Source organism: Urocitellus parryii, chromosome 6, assembly GCF_045843805.1.
Source record: "Urocitellus parryii isolate mUroPar1 chromosome 6, mUroPar1.hap1, whole genome shotgun sequence".
NCBI classification, from domain to species: domain Eukaryota; kingdom Metazoa; phylum Chordata; class Mammalia; order Rodentia; family Sciuridae; genus Urocitellus; species Urocitellus parryii.
Genome location: NC_135536.1, coordinates 173,670,404 through 173,682,478, shown reverse-complemented (window position 1 = coordinate 173,682,478; position 12,075 = coordinate 173,670,404). Strand labels below are relative to the sequence as shown.

The 12,075-nt window shown below is 54.8% G+C and overlaps 1 protein-coding gene across 1 annotated transcript; it reads left to right on the top strand.

The window, feature by feature from the left end:
- The first annotated feature begins 651 nt into the window (after nt 1-651).
- On the top strand, nt 652-10,662 carry Trib3 (tribbles pseudokinase 3). Its single transcript, XM_026402132.2, has 4 exons — nt 652-878; nt 4,694-4,984; nt 6,423-6,715; nt 9,268-10,662. Exons 2-4 carry the CDS (start codon nt 4,694-4,696, stop codon nt 9,758-9,760), a joined length of 1,077 nt encoding a protein of 358 aa, XP_026257917.2. The 5' UTR covers nt 652-878; the 3' UTR covers nt 9,761-10,662.
- Nucleotides 10,663-12,075: the final 1,413 nt, after the last annotated feature.

The window sequence follows — 12,075 nt, the reverse complement described above, 5'->3', positions numbered from 1 at the left end:
TCAGCTGGCCTCAGACCTCCCCAGGACAGGCCACTGGTTGCTTTGAGCCCAGAGTCAGTCAGGGTGGGGGTGGGAATGGTTTGTAACAAGAGAAGCAAGCGGGAGCCCCCCCCCTGTAATCCTAGATACTCAGGAGGCTGAGGCAGTAGGGTGGCAAGTGTAAGGGCACCCGGGCCACTTGGCCAAACTCTCTCAAAGGAAAAAGGCCGGGCACGCAGCTCCGCGGTGGAGGGTGTGCCTAGCGAGCATGGCGCCCTGGGTTCTATCCCAAGAACTGAGACAGGGGACGGGCCCGGGAGCGAGCGCGAGAGAGGCGCATCGGGCCCCAGTGACGACCTCGCGGCTGGCTCTTTTCTCTCTTCGCATCACCCCGGGAAGGCAGGATGATCTTGGAAACGGGGAGGAGGTCGCTGGGGAAAGCAAAACATTTCCCTAAGGTGATAGGTGTCTGCACCCCAAAACTCCACGATCGAAGAGAGTTGAGACCAGACACCCCGAGTGGGCCAGCCAAGGGAGAGGGACCCAGGAACAGTGGGACGACTGGAGGGAGGGGCCGGGGCGGAGCGCTGGGGCGGCGACCCGGGAGGCGGGGCGCGGGGGATGGTGCAATTCGGCGCCGGAGGGCATCAGACGCGGGCGGATTAGCCCAGGTTTACATCACCCGGCGGCCGGGGAGCGGGACGCGGCGCCGGCGCCCACCGCACACTCGCGGCGGGAGCAGCGGAGACTCCGCACGCGTCGTCTGCTAGTGGCTGGGGCGCGAGCTGGACCCGGGCCCCGAGATCGGCCGCAGCGGAGGGGGCTGCGTTCCCCCTGCGGGTGCCCTGGCGACCCTGAGCACCCGAGACGCCAGGACCCGCGCGGGGCTCCGGGACAAGGTACTCGGCAGGTGGCCGCCAGAAGGACCTGGCGGGCAGGAGGGGCGGCCAGGGCGGAGGTGGAGGGTGCGTACGGAGCCCCCCCGCGCCACGCACCCACTACGCCCCACTTTGGTCACACTCCGCCGTCGGGGGTCCCGCCGGGTCTCAGTGTTCCCCCGGGCAGGGCGTGGGGTCCGCGCGAGTAAGACCGAGTCCGACTGGCGCGACGGTGCCCACCGACAGGGCGTGGCAGCTGTGTCCCCTGTGTCCGGGACTGAGGTGACGGCTGTCACTTGGGAGAGGGTTGGGCGGCAGTCTGGGCGTGTTTAGGCGAGGGGCGTGTGTGCGGGACCTGTAGGGGGCCCTGGGGGACCGTGGAGGGTCTGGGTGGGTATTAGTGGGATGTCGGGGCTCGGCGTGAGCCTGCAGGGGTCTCGGTGAGGGTCTCGGGGCTTCGGGTTGTGTTGCCAGTGGGACCTTGGGGAGGGTTGGCTGTGCCGAGGACGCCGTCGGGCAGCCGGGGAGCTGGCAGTGGACGGGAGCGGGTGCAGAGAGCGCAGGAGGGGAGGCGCGGGCTGCCCTGGGCACGTGCGCCTGAGCCGCTGCGACCGCGTGGGCGGCACGTGCGGACTCGGGTGTGGGGCGAAAGCCCAGGTCCCCCGGGGCCGCATCCCTGGGGCCCACACTCCCTCCCTTTGCCTCATCCTTTCCCTGTCACCGACCTGCCCTCAATTTCCGCGGAGCCTTTTGATCCCAAACATCGCCTCCTGCACCTTCCGCTCCCAAGGGCGGGGCCTGGCTGGGACATCTGCGCAGGGTGAGGTCGCAGACTGCCCTAGGGCTGTGTGTACTTGCTTGCCCCCTTCCATGTGGAAGGCCAGGATTCTGTGTGTCTGTGCCTGGCTGGCTTGGGAGAAGGGGATGTGTGCGTGATTGAACTCCAAGGCCTCCGAGCCACACGCATCCCTTTTTATTTGGTGACAGGGTCTAGAAAACTTTAGGGCCTTGTTCAGTTGCTGAGGCTGCCTGTGAACTCTCCATCCTCCCGCCTCAGCCTCTGGAGCCACTGGGATTCCAGGCGTGCCCCGGCTGCCTTACTGGGAGACATGTGTCTGAGGGGTGTGAGCACCTGTGGACCCTGGGGGGTGTGGTGGGTATTTGGTGTGACCTGCCCTCCATCTCCCTGACCAGTTGTGGCAGGGAACCCCAAGACGTAGGAGGGACCTCCCTTCTGCAGGGGAGGCTAGGGTCCTGCAGTGTGGCCTGCACACTTCTTGCTCATTTGTGGACTTGGATAACCCATCTGTCCAGCACAGCTTGGCTTGACCCACCCAGCTCTGAGGTGGGGAGGATGCAGGGGTCCACTAAGGTGGCCTGAGGATACTGTATGCCCACCACCAGAGCCACTCCCGGCCAACAGGGAACCCAGCATTTGAACAGCCAGGCATCTTCTTATTTGACAGAACAGTCTTGTGACGTAAGGAGAGTCACCCTGGCCTCATCGCTGGGGAGATCTCTTAAGATCCCCGTGGGTGACACTTAAAACGTTCAGCCATGAGTAATAATAATAGTGATGCAACTATAGTAGTGACCATTTTAACATCTATGTCGCAACAGTTGCATGCTACTGTGGACCTTCCTTCTTTCCTTCCTTCCTTCCTTCCTTCCTCCCTCCCTCCCTCCCTCCCTCCCTTCCTTCCTTCCCCTTGAACTTGGATCCTTCTGCCTTAGCCTCTGAGTAGCTGGGATTGCAGCCACAGGGCTCAGCTATATTTTTTTCTTTTTATTTCACCCTTGCAATAACCCTTTGAGCTTTTCTTCTCCTTCCCATAATACAGGAACTGAGGCACAGAAAGGTTGAGGAATTACCCAGGGCTACCCAGCCAGAAAAGGCCTGAGCCAGAATTAGAACCTAGGAATGTCTGACTACACCTTACCCCCATGTACATTTATTGCCTACTTAAACACTTTTTTTTTAATTTTTATTTTTTTAATGAGATGCCCAGGGGGGTCAAACCTAGGGCCTCATGCACTTTGGGCGAGGGCTTTACCTCTGAGCTGTGTTCGGGTCCCTTGTACATTACATTCTAGCAAGTCAGGATGGTGGCCTTTCACTTGACAAGGGGGCTCCTCCCCTCCTGAGGCTGCCCTTGCATTTGGGAGCCACATGAAGAGGAGAGCCTGTCTGATGCTCCCTGCGGGTGCCACTTTGACTGTTGGGAGGTCCTTACGGGGCTGAGGTGTCTCCCTCTCTAACCCTCACGCCCCCTCGGCCTGGAACCTGAGTGTGTGACACTGGAGAAACTGTCCCTCCTCCACCTGCCATTGCCCATCCTCCACCAACACGCATTGTCACACTGCTGCCCTCCATCCAGAAGCTGCATCTGCCTGTGGCCCCGTCTGGTGGACATGTGTCCAGCGATGCCAGGAGCTCTGGGGCCATCAGGGAAGAGGACCCGCAACTCCCCCCAGGGAGAGAAAGAACGACATGGTTTTGAAACACAAGCAATAAGTGATGCAGAATCTTCATTTAAAAATATGGAGCCGGTGTGGTAGCGCATGCCTGGAACCCCAGCAACTCGGATCCCAAATTCAAGGCCAGCCTCGGCAACTAAGTGAGGCCCTGTCTCAAAATAAAAGATAACCTAAAATAAAATAAAAATGTTGAAATTGAAAGTTCCCTTGACTTTCTACCAAAACTGCTTTCCCTCTAGGCCATGCAGTTAGGTGGCAGGAGTTACCGTGGCCAGTGGGCACATAATCGTTTCCCGTGTGCATGTAAATGTGAACGTATTTTGTCTTAAATGCTGGTGGTATTTTTTTTTTTTTAACCTAAATAGGATCATCTCCGGGCACTGTTCTGCAGCTGACTTTGTTCACATAGGTTCACTGTAGAGCATGCGTCCACATGTTCATTCACTGTCCTCCCTCCCTTCGGTCGTAGATAATAGATGCTTATGAGATTTGAGGAACAGAACCCTGCGGTCTCTACCTCCCTCTCCCCAGCTGCCAATTCCATCTCTCAACTCAGCTTTTTTTTTTTTAAAAACTTCCTCTTTGTGTGGGGGTGGGTTGCTAGAGATTGAACCCAGGGTGGTTTACCATTGAGCTACATCCCATCCCCTTTTTAATTTTTTGAGACAGGGTCTCCCTAAGTTATTGAGGTTGGCCTCAAACTTGTGATCCTCCTGCCTCAGCCTCCTGAGACACTGGGATTGTGGGTGTGTACTGCTGCACCCAGTTACTGTACTTTTTTTTTTTTGGCACTAGGGATTGAACCCGGGGTGCTTTACCAGTGTGCTACATCCCCAGTCCTTTGTATTTTTCATTTTGAGATAGGGTCTTGCTAAGTTGTTGAGGCTGGCCTTGAACTTGGGATCCTTCTGCCTCAGCCTCCCCAGTTGCTGGAATTACAGGTGTGTGCCCCTATGCTGTTTTTATATATTATTTTTTAATATAAGAGCACTGTATATATACAATTCTGTGTATTTTTTCCCTCTTAATATATGATCAATAAACATCAGCCTGTTAAGTGTCTGTTGGTTCTTCTTCAGAGTTATATAGTATTCTACCACGCGGCTGTCCTGGCCTGTGTTAGCCGTCCACTACAGCAATTTGGGAATATTTGTATCTTTTGCTACTAGACACAGGCTCTGATGGACAGCCTTTCATATATTTAATGTTTTGGTGGCAGTGTAACTGGAGGATAAACTCCCAGAAGGGGGCCCCCAGGCAAAGGTGCCTGCTATTGTGATTTTAATGCGCCCTGCCCCCCAGCGGGGGGAAGAAGGGGCCGACAGCACCTCTCCCCTGCTCTCCTCCCTTCTTTCTAGATGCCAGCTGCTCCCCTGGCTGATCCCGCAGGCTCCCACTCCAGGAAGAATCCACTGGAGCTGAAAGATGACCCAGACGCGGAGTGTCCCATCCCGAAGCGAGCTCGAAGCGGGTCCCAGCCCAGGCCACCGCCCTGCCTGCTGCCCCCGAGCCCACCCCCTGCTCCGGACCGAGCTCCCACGGTGGCTCCTGCCTCCAGGCTTGGGCCATATGTCCTCCTGCAGCCCGAGGAGGACGGGCGAACCTACCGGGCCCTGCACTGCCCCACGGGCACTGAGCACACCTGCAAGGTATGTTGGGGGCCTTGGGAGGCTCCTCGCCAGAGTGCGGAGGCCCCAGAACACCTTCATTCCCAGGTTCTTTTTGGAGGCAGCCAGTGAGTCCCTAGGGATTAGCTGTGTGCCTTTTTTTTGGGGGGGGGGGTACCAGGGATTGAACTCAGGGGCACTCGACCACTGAGCCACATCCCCAGCCCTGTTTTGTATTTTATTTAGAGACAGGGTCTCACTGAGTTGCTTAGGGTCTCTCTAAATTGCTGAGGCTGGATTTGAACTCGAGATCATCCTGTATTAGCTTCCCGGGCCGCTGGGATGAAGGTGTGCACCACCAAGCCCAGTTTAGCTGTGTGGCTTCTAACAAGTCACTTCCTTTTTCTGAAGCTCTATTTTACCTTCCATAAAATTGAACACAGCTTTCAGATATATGTTTAATGCCCATAAACTCCTAAAACATTTCCCAACAGCCTGGCCACTCTCACCACTTGCCCGCCACCCTTTCCAGCCACACTGACTGTGGCTGAGTTTCTAGAGCCCGTCTGCTCTTGACTGCCTCAGGGCCTTTGCATTGCCAGTGCCCCCACTTGGGAAGCTTCTCCCAAGGGAATCTTTAAATCCTTCAGGTGACCAGAGTTCCTTCTGGGTCATGCTGTCTAAAATGGGCCAGCTTCCAAAGTACTGTTTCTTCTAGGATCTTTCTGGGCTGGAAGCACTCAGCAGTACTTGAGTTTGCTGGCTTTTTTTTGCACTGTCTGCTTCCTGTGTTGGACTGCAGGCATCAGGAGAGCAAGGGCCCTGGCTATCAGTCATTTGGCTCCCCAGTGGCTGGCCCAGATACAAACTGATTGGCTGAGTGAAAGGGTGCCAGGAGTGGCTCTGAGGATGAGGAGCATAAACTGTCCTTTGCTCTTCTGGCTTTCTCCTGCTCTAAGGCTTTTCTGGTTAGTTTTTTTTTTTTTTAATTTTTTTAAATTTTTATATGTTGGCACTGGGGACTGAACCCAGGGGTACTTTACCACTGAGCTACTTTCCCAGTCCTTTTTATTTTTTAAGACAGGGTGTCACTAAATTGTTCAGGGCTTCCTTTAGTTGCGGAGACTGGCCTTGAACTTGTGATCCTGCTGCCTCAGCCTCCCAACTCACTGGGATTACAGACGTGCACAACTGCACCCAGCTGGCTCCCCTGTTAATTTTCAATTTTCTGAAGTTGAAGACCATACAGGGTGGCAATTAAGGGCAGATGAAGGAGCCCATAAGTTTAAGACCCGGCTGGGCCGTGGCCTCTCAGGTTCCTTAACTGTAAAGGGGAGATGTGTGGGGGGGTGACCCTTCTTATGGGGCTTTTGAGGGCGTTGAGGGACTTGGAAAGTGGTCACGGTGGACGCACAGGAGTGTCTAAGGGTTGGCGGGCCTGTTCACAAGGCCACCCTGCCCTTCGGGGACCCGCCTGCAGGTGTACCCGGCCTGTGACTCCCGCGCCGTGTTGGAGCCCTACGCGCGGCTGCCCCGCCACGAGCACGTGGCCCGGCCCACCGAGGTCCTGGTGGGCACCCAGCACCTCTACGTCTTTTTCACTCGGACCCACGGGGACATGCACAGCCTGGTTCGCAGCCGCCGCCGAGTCCCTGAGCCTGAAGCCGCTGCGCTGTTCCGTCAGATGGCCGCCGCCGTGGCGCACTGCCACCAGCAGGGGCTGGTCCTGCGGGATCTCAAACTGCGACGCTTCGTCTTCACCAACCGTGAGAGGTGAGTGCGGCTGAGGAGTCCCCGAGACAGACCTAAGAGGTGGCCCCTGCTGCAGGAAATGAGGCCCAGGCTGGCGCGGGGGCACACCCTTGGGATCGGAGGCTGAGGCCAGAGGATCTTAAGTCTTAAGCCAGCCTCAGCCACGCGGAGGCGCTAAGCGACTCAGTAAGACCCTGTCTCTGAATAAACTACAAAATAGGGCTGGGGATGGGGCTCAGGGGTGGAGTGCCCCCAAATTCAATCCACGGTACCCAACCCCCACCACCGAAAGAAAGAAAGAAAGAAAGAAAGGAAGGAAGGAAGAAAGAAACCAAGATCTAGAAGGCAGAGTAACTTAAGCAAGAAGTGGAGAAACTCAGAGCTGGCGGCATAATTTGGTACAACATGCACGTATTTGGTTAGCATGTGCGAGGCCCTGGGGCTTATTTTATTTTATTTTATTTTTTGGTACCAGGGATTGAACTCAGGGATGCTTAACCAGTGAGCCATATCCCCAGACCTTTTTTAATTTTTTTAATTTTGAGACAGGGTCTGGCTAAATTGCTTAGGACCCACTAAGTTGGTGACTTTGACCTCCTGCCTGTAATCCCAGAGTCGCTTCTACATTCCCCCGGCTTCCTTCCACATTTTGTATCAGAGCAGCATGCCTTTGAGTAAAAGTTGAATGTAAAATTATCTTGATTTTAAACTGGTACGTAACTTGGTCAGCGCAGCGACCCCAGACCTTCTGGAGGAAAGTGCTCCTTCTCTTTTGAAGGCAGTAGTTCAAGAATAGCTAACAGCTGGCTGCGGTGGCGCACACCTGTCATTCCAGCTACTCGAGAGTCTGAGGCAAGAGGATTGCAAGCCTCATCCGTTTAGCAGGGCCCTCTCTCAGAATAAAATAATAATAACAGTGGCAGAGTGCCCCTGGATCCAATTTCAATGCCCAGTACTTCAAAAAAGAGAAAAAGGAAAAAAAAAAAAAGAAAAAAAATAGTTAGCAGAAGAGGGTCTGTGGATCCAGAGAGACGATTCTGCCTTTTCACCTGCTTTTGTTTGGACGGGAGTATTGCCTTCACTTGCACAAGCCTTTCTTTCTTTATCTATAAAATGGGCCAATAATGCTGACCCTGCCCCACCCCCAGGCTGCAATCATAGGATGTCAGCTGTGAACTGTCTAGAGGCCACCAGGAAGTAGGCCATAAGGAAGATGAGTTGCAGTGGTCATTGAATAATTGTTATTGAATAATTGTTATCGGGGGCTGGGCGTGTGGCTCAGTGGTAAAGTGCTTGCCCAGCACATGTGAGGACCTGGGTTCGATCCTCAGCACCACATAAAAATAAAGGTATTGTGTTCAACTAAGCTAAAAAAACACAAAGCCATTTCGAGTGCCCTGTAGGAGCTGTTTAAATAGAAATTTCGGGGCGGAGGATGGTTCCGTGGTAGAGAGCCTGGGGAACATCAGCACTGCCTCGGGTTCAATCCTCAGCACTGCCCAAACCAAAATAAAGTACAAGCTGCAAATGGCGGGCCAACATTTTATTTAAACACTGGACTTTTCATTAAAATATGATTTCTGGGGCGGGGGAGGTGGCTCAGTGAGGAGCGCTTGCCCAGCATGCAGGAGGCCTGGGTTTGATTGCTAGTGTTGCCCATGCCCTTGCCAAAAAGATTCCTGGCTGCTTTGGGGGGAAAATGGGAATAACATGAGGGGTTGGAAGCCTGGATCCTAGTGGGGGTGAGCCAGAGCTCCCATCCCAGCCCGTAGCCTGGAGCTCCGACACGGTGTCTTCTTTATAGATTGTAGCCACAGTGAAATGAGCTGAGCCAGGAAATGGCTTAACCCAGGGCCAGCGCACATGGACACTGCAGGCTAGCGTAACTTGGTCATTCCCCTTGGAGGCAGGACCTTGCTGAGATGTTCCATGCACTTCCAGTTTCTTCTCTCTCTCTCTCTCTCTCTCTCTCTCTCTCTCTCTCTCAGTACTGGGGATTGAACTCAGGTGCCCTTTACCACTGAACTACACCCCAGACCCTTTTTGGGGGGGGGGTACTGGGGATTGAACTCAAGGGCACTCGACCACTGAGCCACGCCCCATCCCTATTTTGCATTTTATTTAGAGACAGAGTCTCACTGAGTTACTTAGGGTCTCACTAAGTTGTTGAGGCTGGATTTGAACTTGTGATCCTCCTGTATTAGCCTCCCGAGCCACTGGGATGACAGATGGCGCCACCTCACCAGGTTTACCACCAGCCTTTTTATTTATTTGGAGACAGGGTCTCACTCGGTGGCCCAGGCTGGCCTTGAACTGGCGACCCTTTTCCCTCAGCCTCACTATCATGGGATTGCACCCGGTTGGAATCTTATCTAAATGCAACTGCTCCGTGACCCGGAGAAACGCAGGAGCCTGGGCTTCCCACCTGTGAGATGAGATGAACTGTCCCCCCTCCCAGAACGGGCTCTGTCCAACGCCGTCAGATCCCAGGGAAGGCGGTGCCCCTGAAGGCGACACTGTGGCTGGTGGCCTGGGGGGTCCAGGGGGCTCTAACCCCTCTGTCTCCGCCCCAGGACGAGGCTGGTGCTGGAGAACCTGGAGGACGCCTGCGTCCTGACGGGCCCCGACGACTCCCTGTGGGACAAGCACGCGTGCCCGGCCTACGTGGGGCCCGAGATCCTGAGCTCGCGGGCCTCCTACTCGGGCAGGGCGGCCGACATCTGGAGCCTGGGCGTGGCGCTCTTCACCATGCTGGCCGGCCACTACCCCTTCCAGGACACCGAGCCTGCTCTGCTCTTTGGCAAGATCCGCCGCGGGGCCTTTGCCCTGCCCCGGGGCCTCTCCGCGCCCGCCCGCTGCCTGGTGCGCTGCCTGCTCCGCCGGGAGCCCGCTGAGCGGCTCACGGCCCCGGGCATCCTGCTGCACCCCTGGCTCCGCGGGGACCCCGTCGCCTCAGCCCCGTTCCGCACCCGTCTCTGGGAAGCTGACCAGGTGGTTCCCGATGGGCCGGGGCTGGAGGAGGCTGAGGAGGAGCTGGGCGAAGGGGAGGTGGGTCTGTACGGCTAGGGCCACCGTCCTGGGCTGCCAGCTGCAGACAGTGGATTGAGTTTGGGGGACATCTCCAAACTTTTTCCAACTTCTTGGGACTGAGCCAACCCTTAAGTGCCTTCTAGGAGGGAGAAAGGAGGAGGCACGGGCAGGTGTGCTATAGGCCCATGTCCTGCTTGGATGCTCCCTGTTTCCAAGCCCGGTTGATGGTGCTGGGCACTGAACAAAGGGGACACACCTCCTTGCTTGCAGAGCTGACATGCTGGCATAGGTCAGTGTCTGCCTGGCACACTTAGTACCAGGGTCAGCCTCCACTTGTACTGGTGCCAGGTCCTCTGTCCCGAAGACAGTCCCTTTTCCAAACAGCCCAGCTACCTTTGTATCTTCCACCTTTCAAGGAAAGGGACACATCTCCATGCCAAAGGTCCCAGCCTTTGTCCTCAGAACGGCAGAGCCCAGGCCCTGCTGGAAATGGTGCTCTAGCTGGTTTGTGCTCCTGATCAAGGCGTTCTCCTTAAGGGGCGCGTGGCTCGCTCTGTAATCCCAGCAACTCTGGAGGCTGAGGCAGGAGGATCGCAAGTTTGAGTCCAACCTGGGTAACTGAATGAGACTCTATCTGAAAATAAAATTTGAAAATGGCTGGGGATGGAGCTCAGTGGTAGAGAATCCCTGGGTTCAGTCTCCAGTTCTATAGGAGAAACAAACAAACAAACACTCTCCTTCCAGGCCTAGGTCAAAGATTTGGGCCCAAAGGACACAAGAATCCCACTCTGAGGCTGGTTCTCATTGGACTCAAGGAATGCTTGGGAATGGGGTTCCAAGTCTGCTGTCCCCTTAGCCCCTGAGGATCTTTGGGGGTCAGGACTATACAGGGTTTGTGTCATGGCCATTTGGAAAGCCTCAGGCCTGTTCTGGGCATACTCAGGGTTCAGGACTGGGTCGATACCATGGATTTGGAACTATGAGTAGCTGTTCTCACCTTGTGCCTAATTAAAAAAAAAAAAACTGTGAAATCATTTTATTTCTCTGGGAGATTTCTTGTACCCTCACAACCTTCTCTTGCCAGCTCTCCCTGCCTTTAAAACTGTCCTCCACGTGAAAGGCCAGACACGCGGTTGGCGAGGACACACTCCCCGAAGCCCAGTGGGTTTGACTGAACACTCTCTGGTTTCTGAGTCCAATAGCATAAACACCAGCTGGGGGTGTAGCTCTGGTAGAGGTGGATGTGCCTCGCACACTCAAGGACCCCCACTTTGATCCTCAACATGGAAAGAAAAAAAAAAGCTTAAAAAGAAAGAAATATATTTCACCCAAAGCAAGATGCCAGTGAGTGAGGTCGGCTGGGTTGAGTCGGTTCTCAGAGCTGTTGGCAAGGATGCTGCTCTCCAGTTCCTTCTGTCCTTCGCCCAGTTGTCGCCCAAAAGAGCTGGCACAGTGACTGTGGCAGTCATGTGCCACATTAGAGGAAGAAGGGGGGTGGCCTTGCAGCACTTGAGGACTCTATTCTGGAGTCAGGCTGCCCAGGGTTAAGTCCTGGCTCACTAGCAACAAGAGGACAGGTACCAGTGAGCAGGCTTTGCTTCCGTCACTGTGGCACATGTCCATCGGCCAACCCCTGTCATTCAGATTCTCTCTGAATGGGAGGAACTGAAAACGTGTGGCCTTTTAAAATAGATATATGGAAGGGCTGGGGCTCAGCAGTAGAGCGCTCGCCTAGCCTGGGTGGGGTCCTGGGTTCCATCCTCAGCACCTCATATAAATGAATGAAATAAAGGTATTGTGTCCACCTGCAAGTAAAAAGTGTGTGTGTGTGTGTGTGTGTGTACAGCCACAGTGGTGCATGCCTGAAATCCCAGCAACTCTGGAGGCTGAGGCAGGAGCATCACAAGTTTTAGGGCAGTCTGGGCAATTTAGAGAGACTTTGTCTCAAAGAGAAAAAGAGCTGAGGATGTAGCTCAGTGGTAGAACACCCCTGGGTTCAATCACTTACCAAAAAATAAAGTGTGTGTGTGTGTGTGTGTGTGTGTGTGTGTGTGTGTGTGTGTGGTTTGCATACACTAATATCCATAATGTGAAATATGTAGGGCATGTGTTCCTGAGGAACCAAGGGCCATGAACGTGTCCCCTTCTCTCTATGTGGCTAAGCCTTGCCTGCCACTTGAGGCAGGACCTGGAGCCTCTTCTCACCTTAGTGGCCTCCTCTGTCCTGTGCCTCAGAAGCTTCCAGAATTTTTTTTTTTTTTTTTTTTTTTTTTGGTGGTTCTGTGGATTGAGCCAACCCCGGGGACTCTACCACTGAGCTACATCCCTAGCCCTTTTTGTTGTATCTTGAG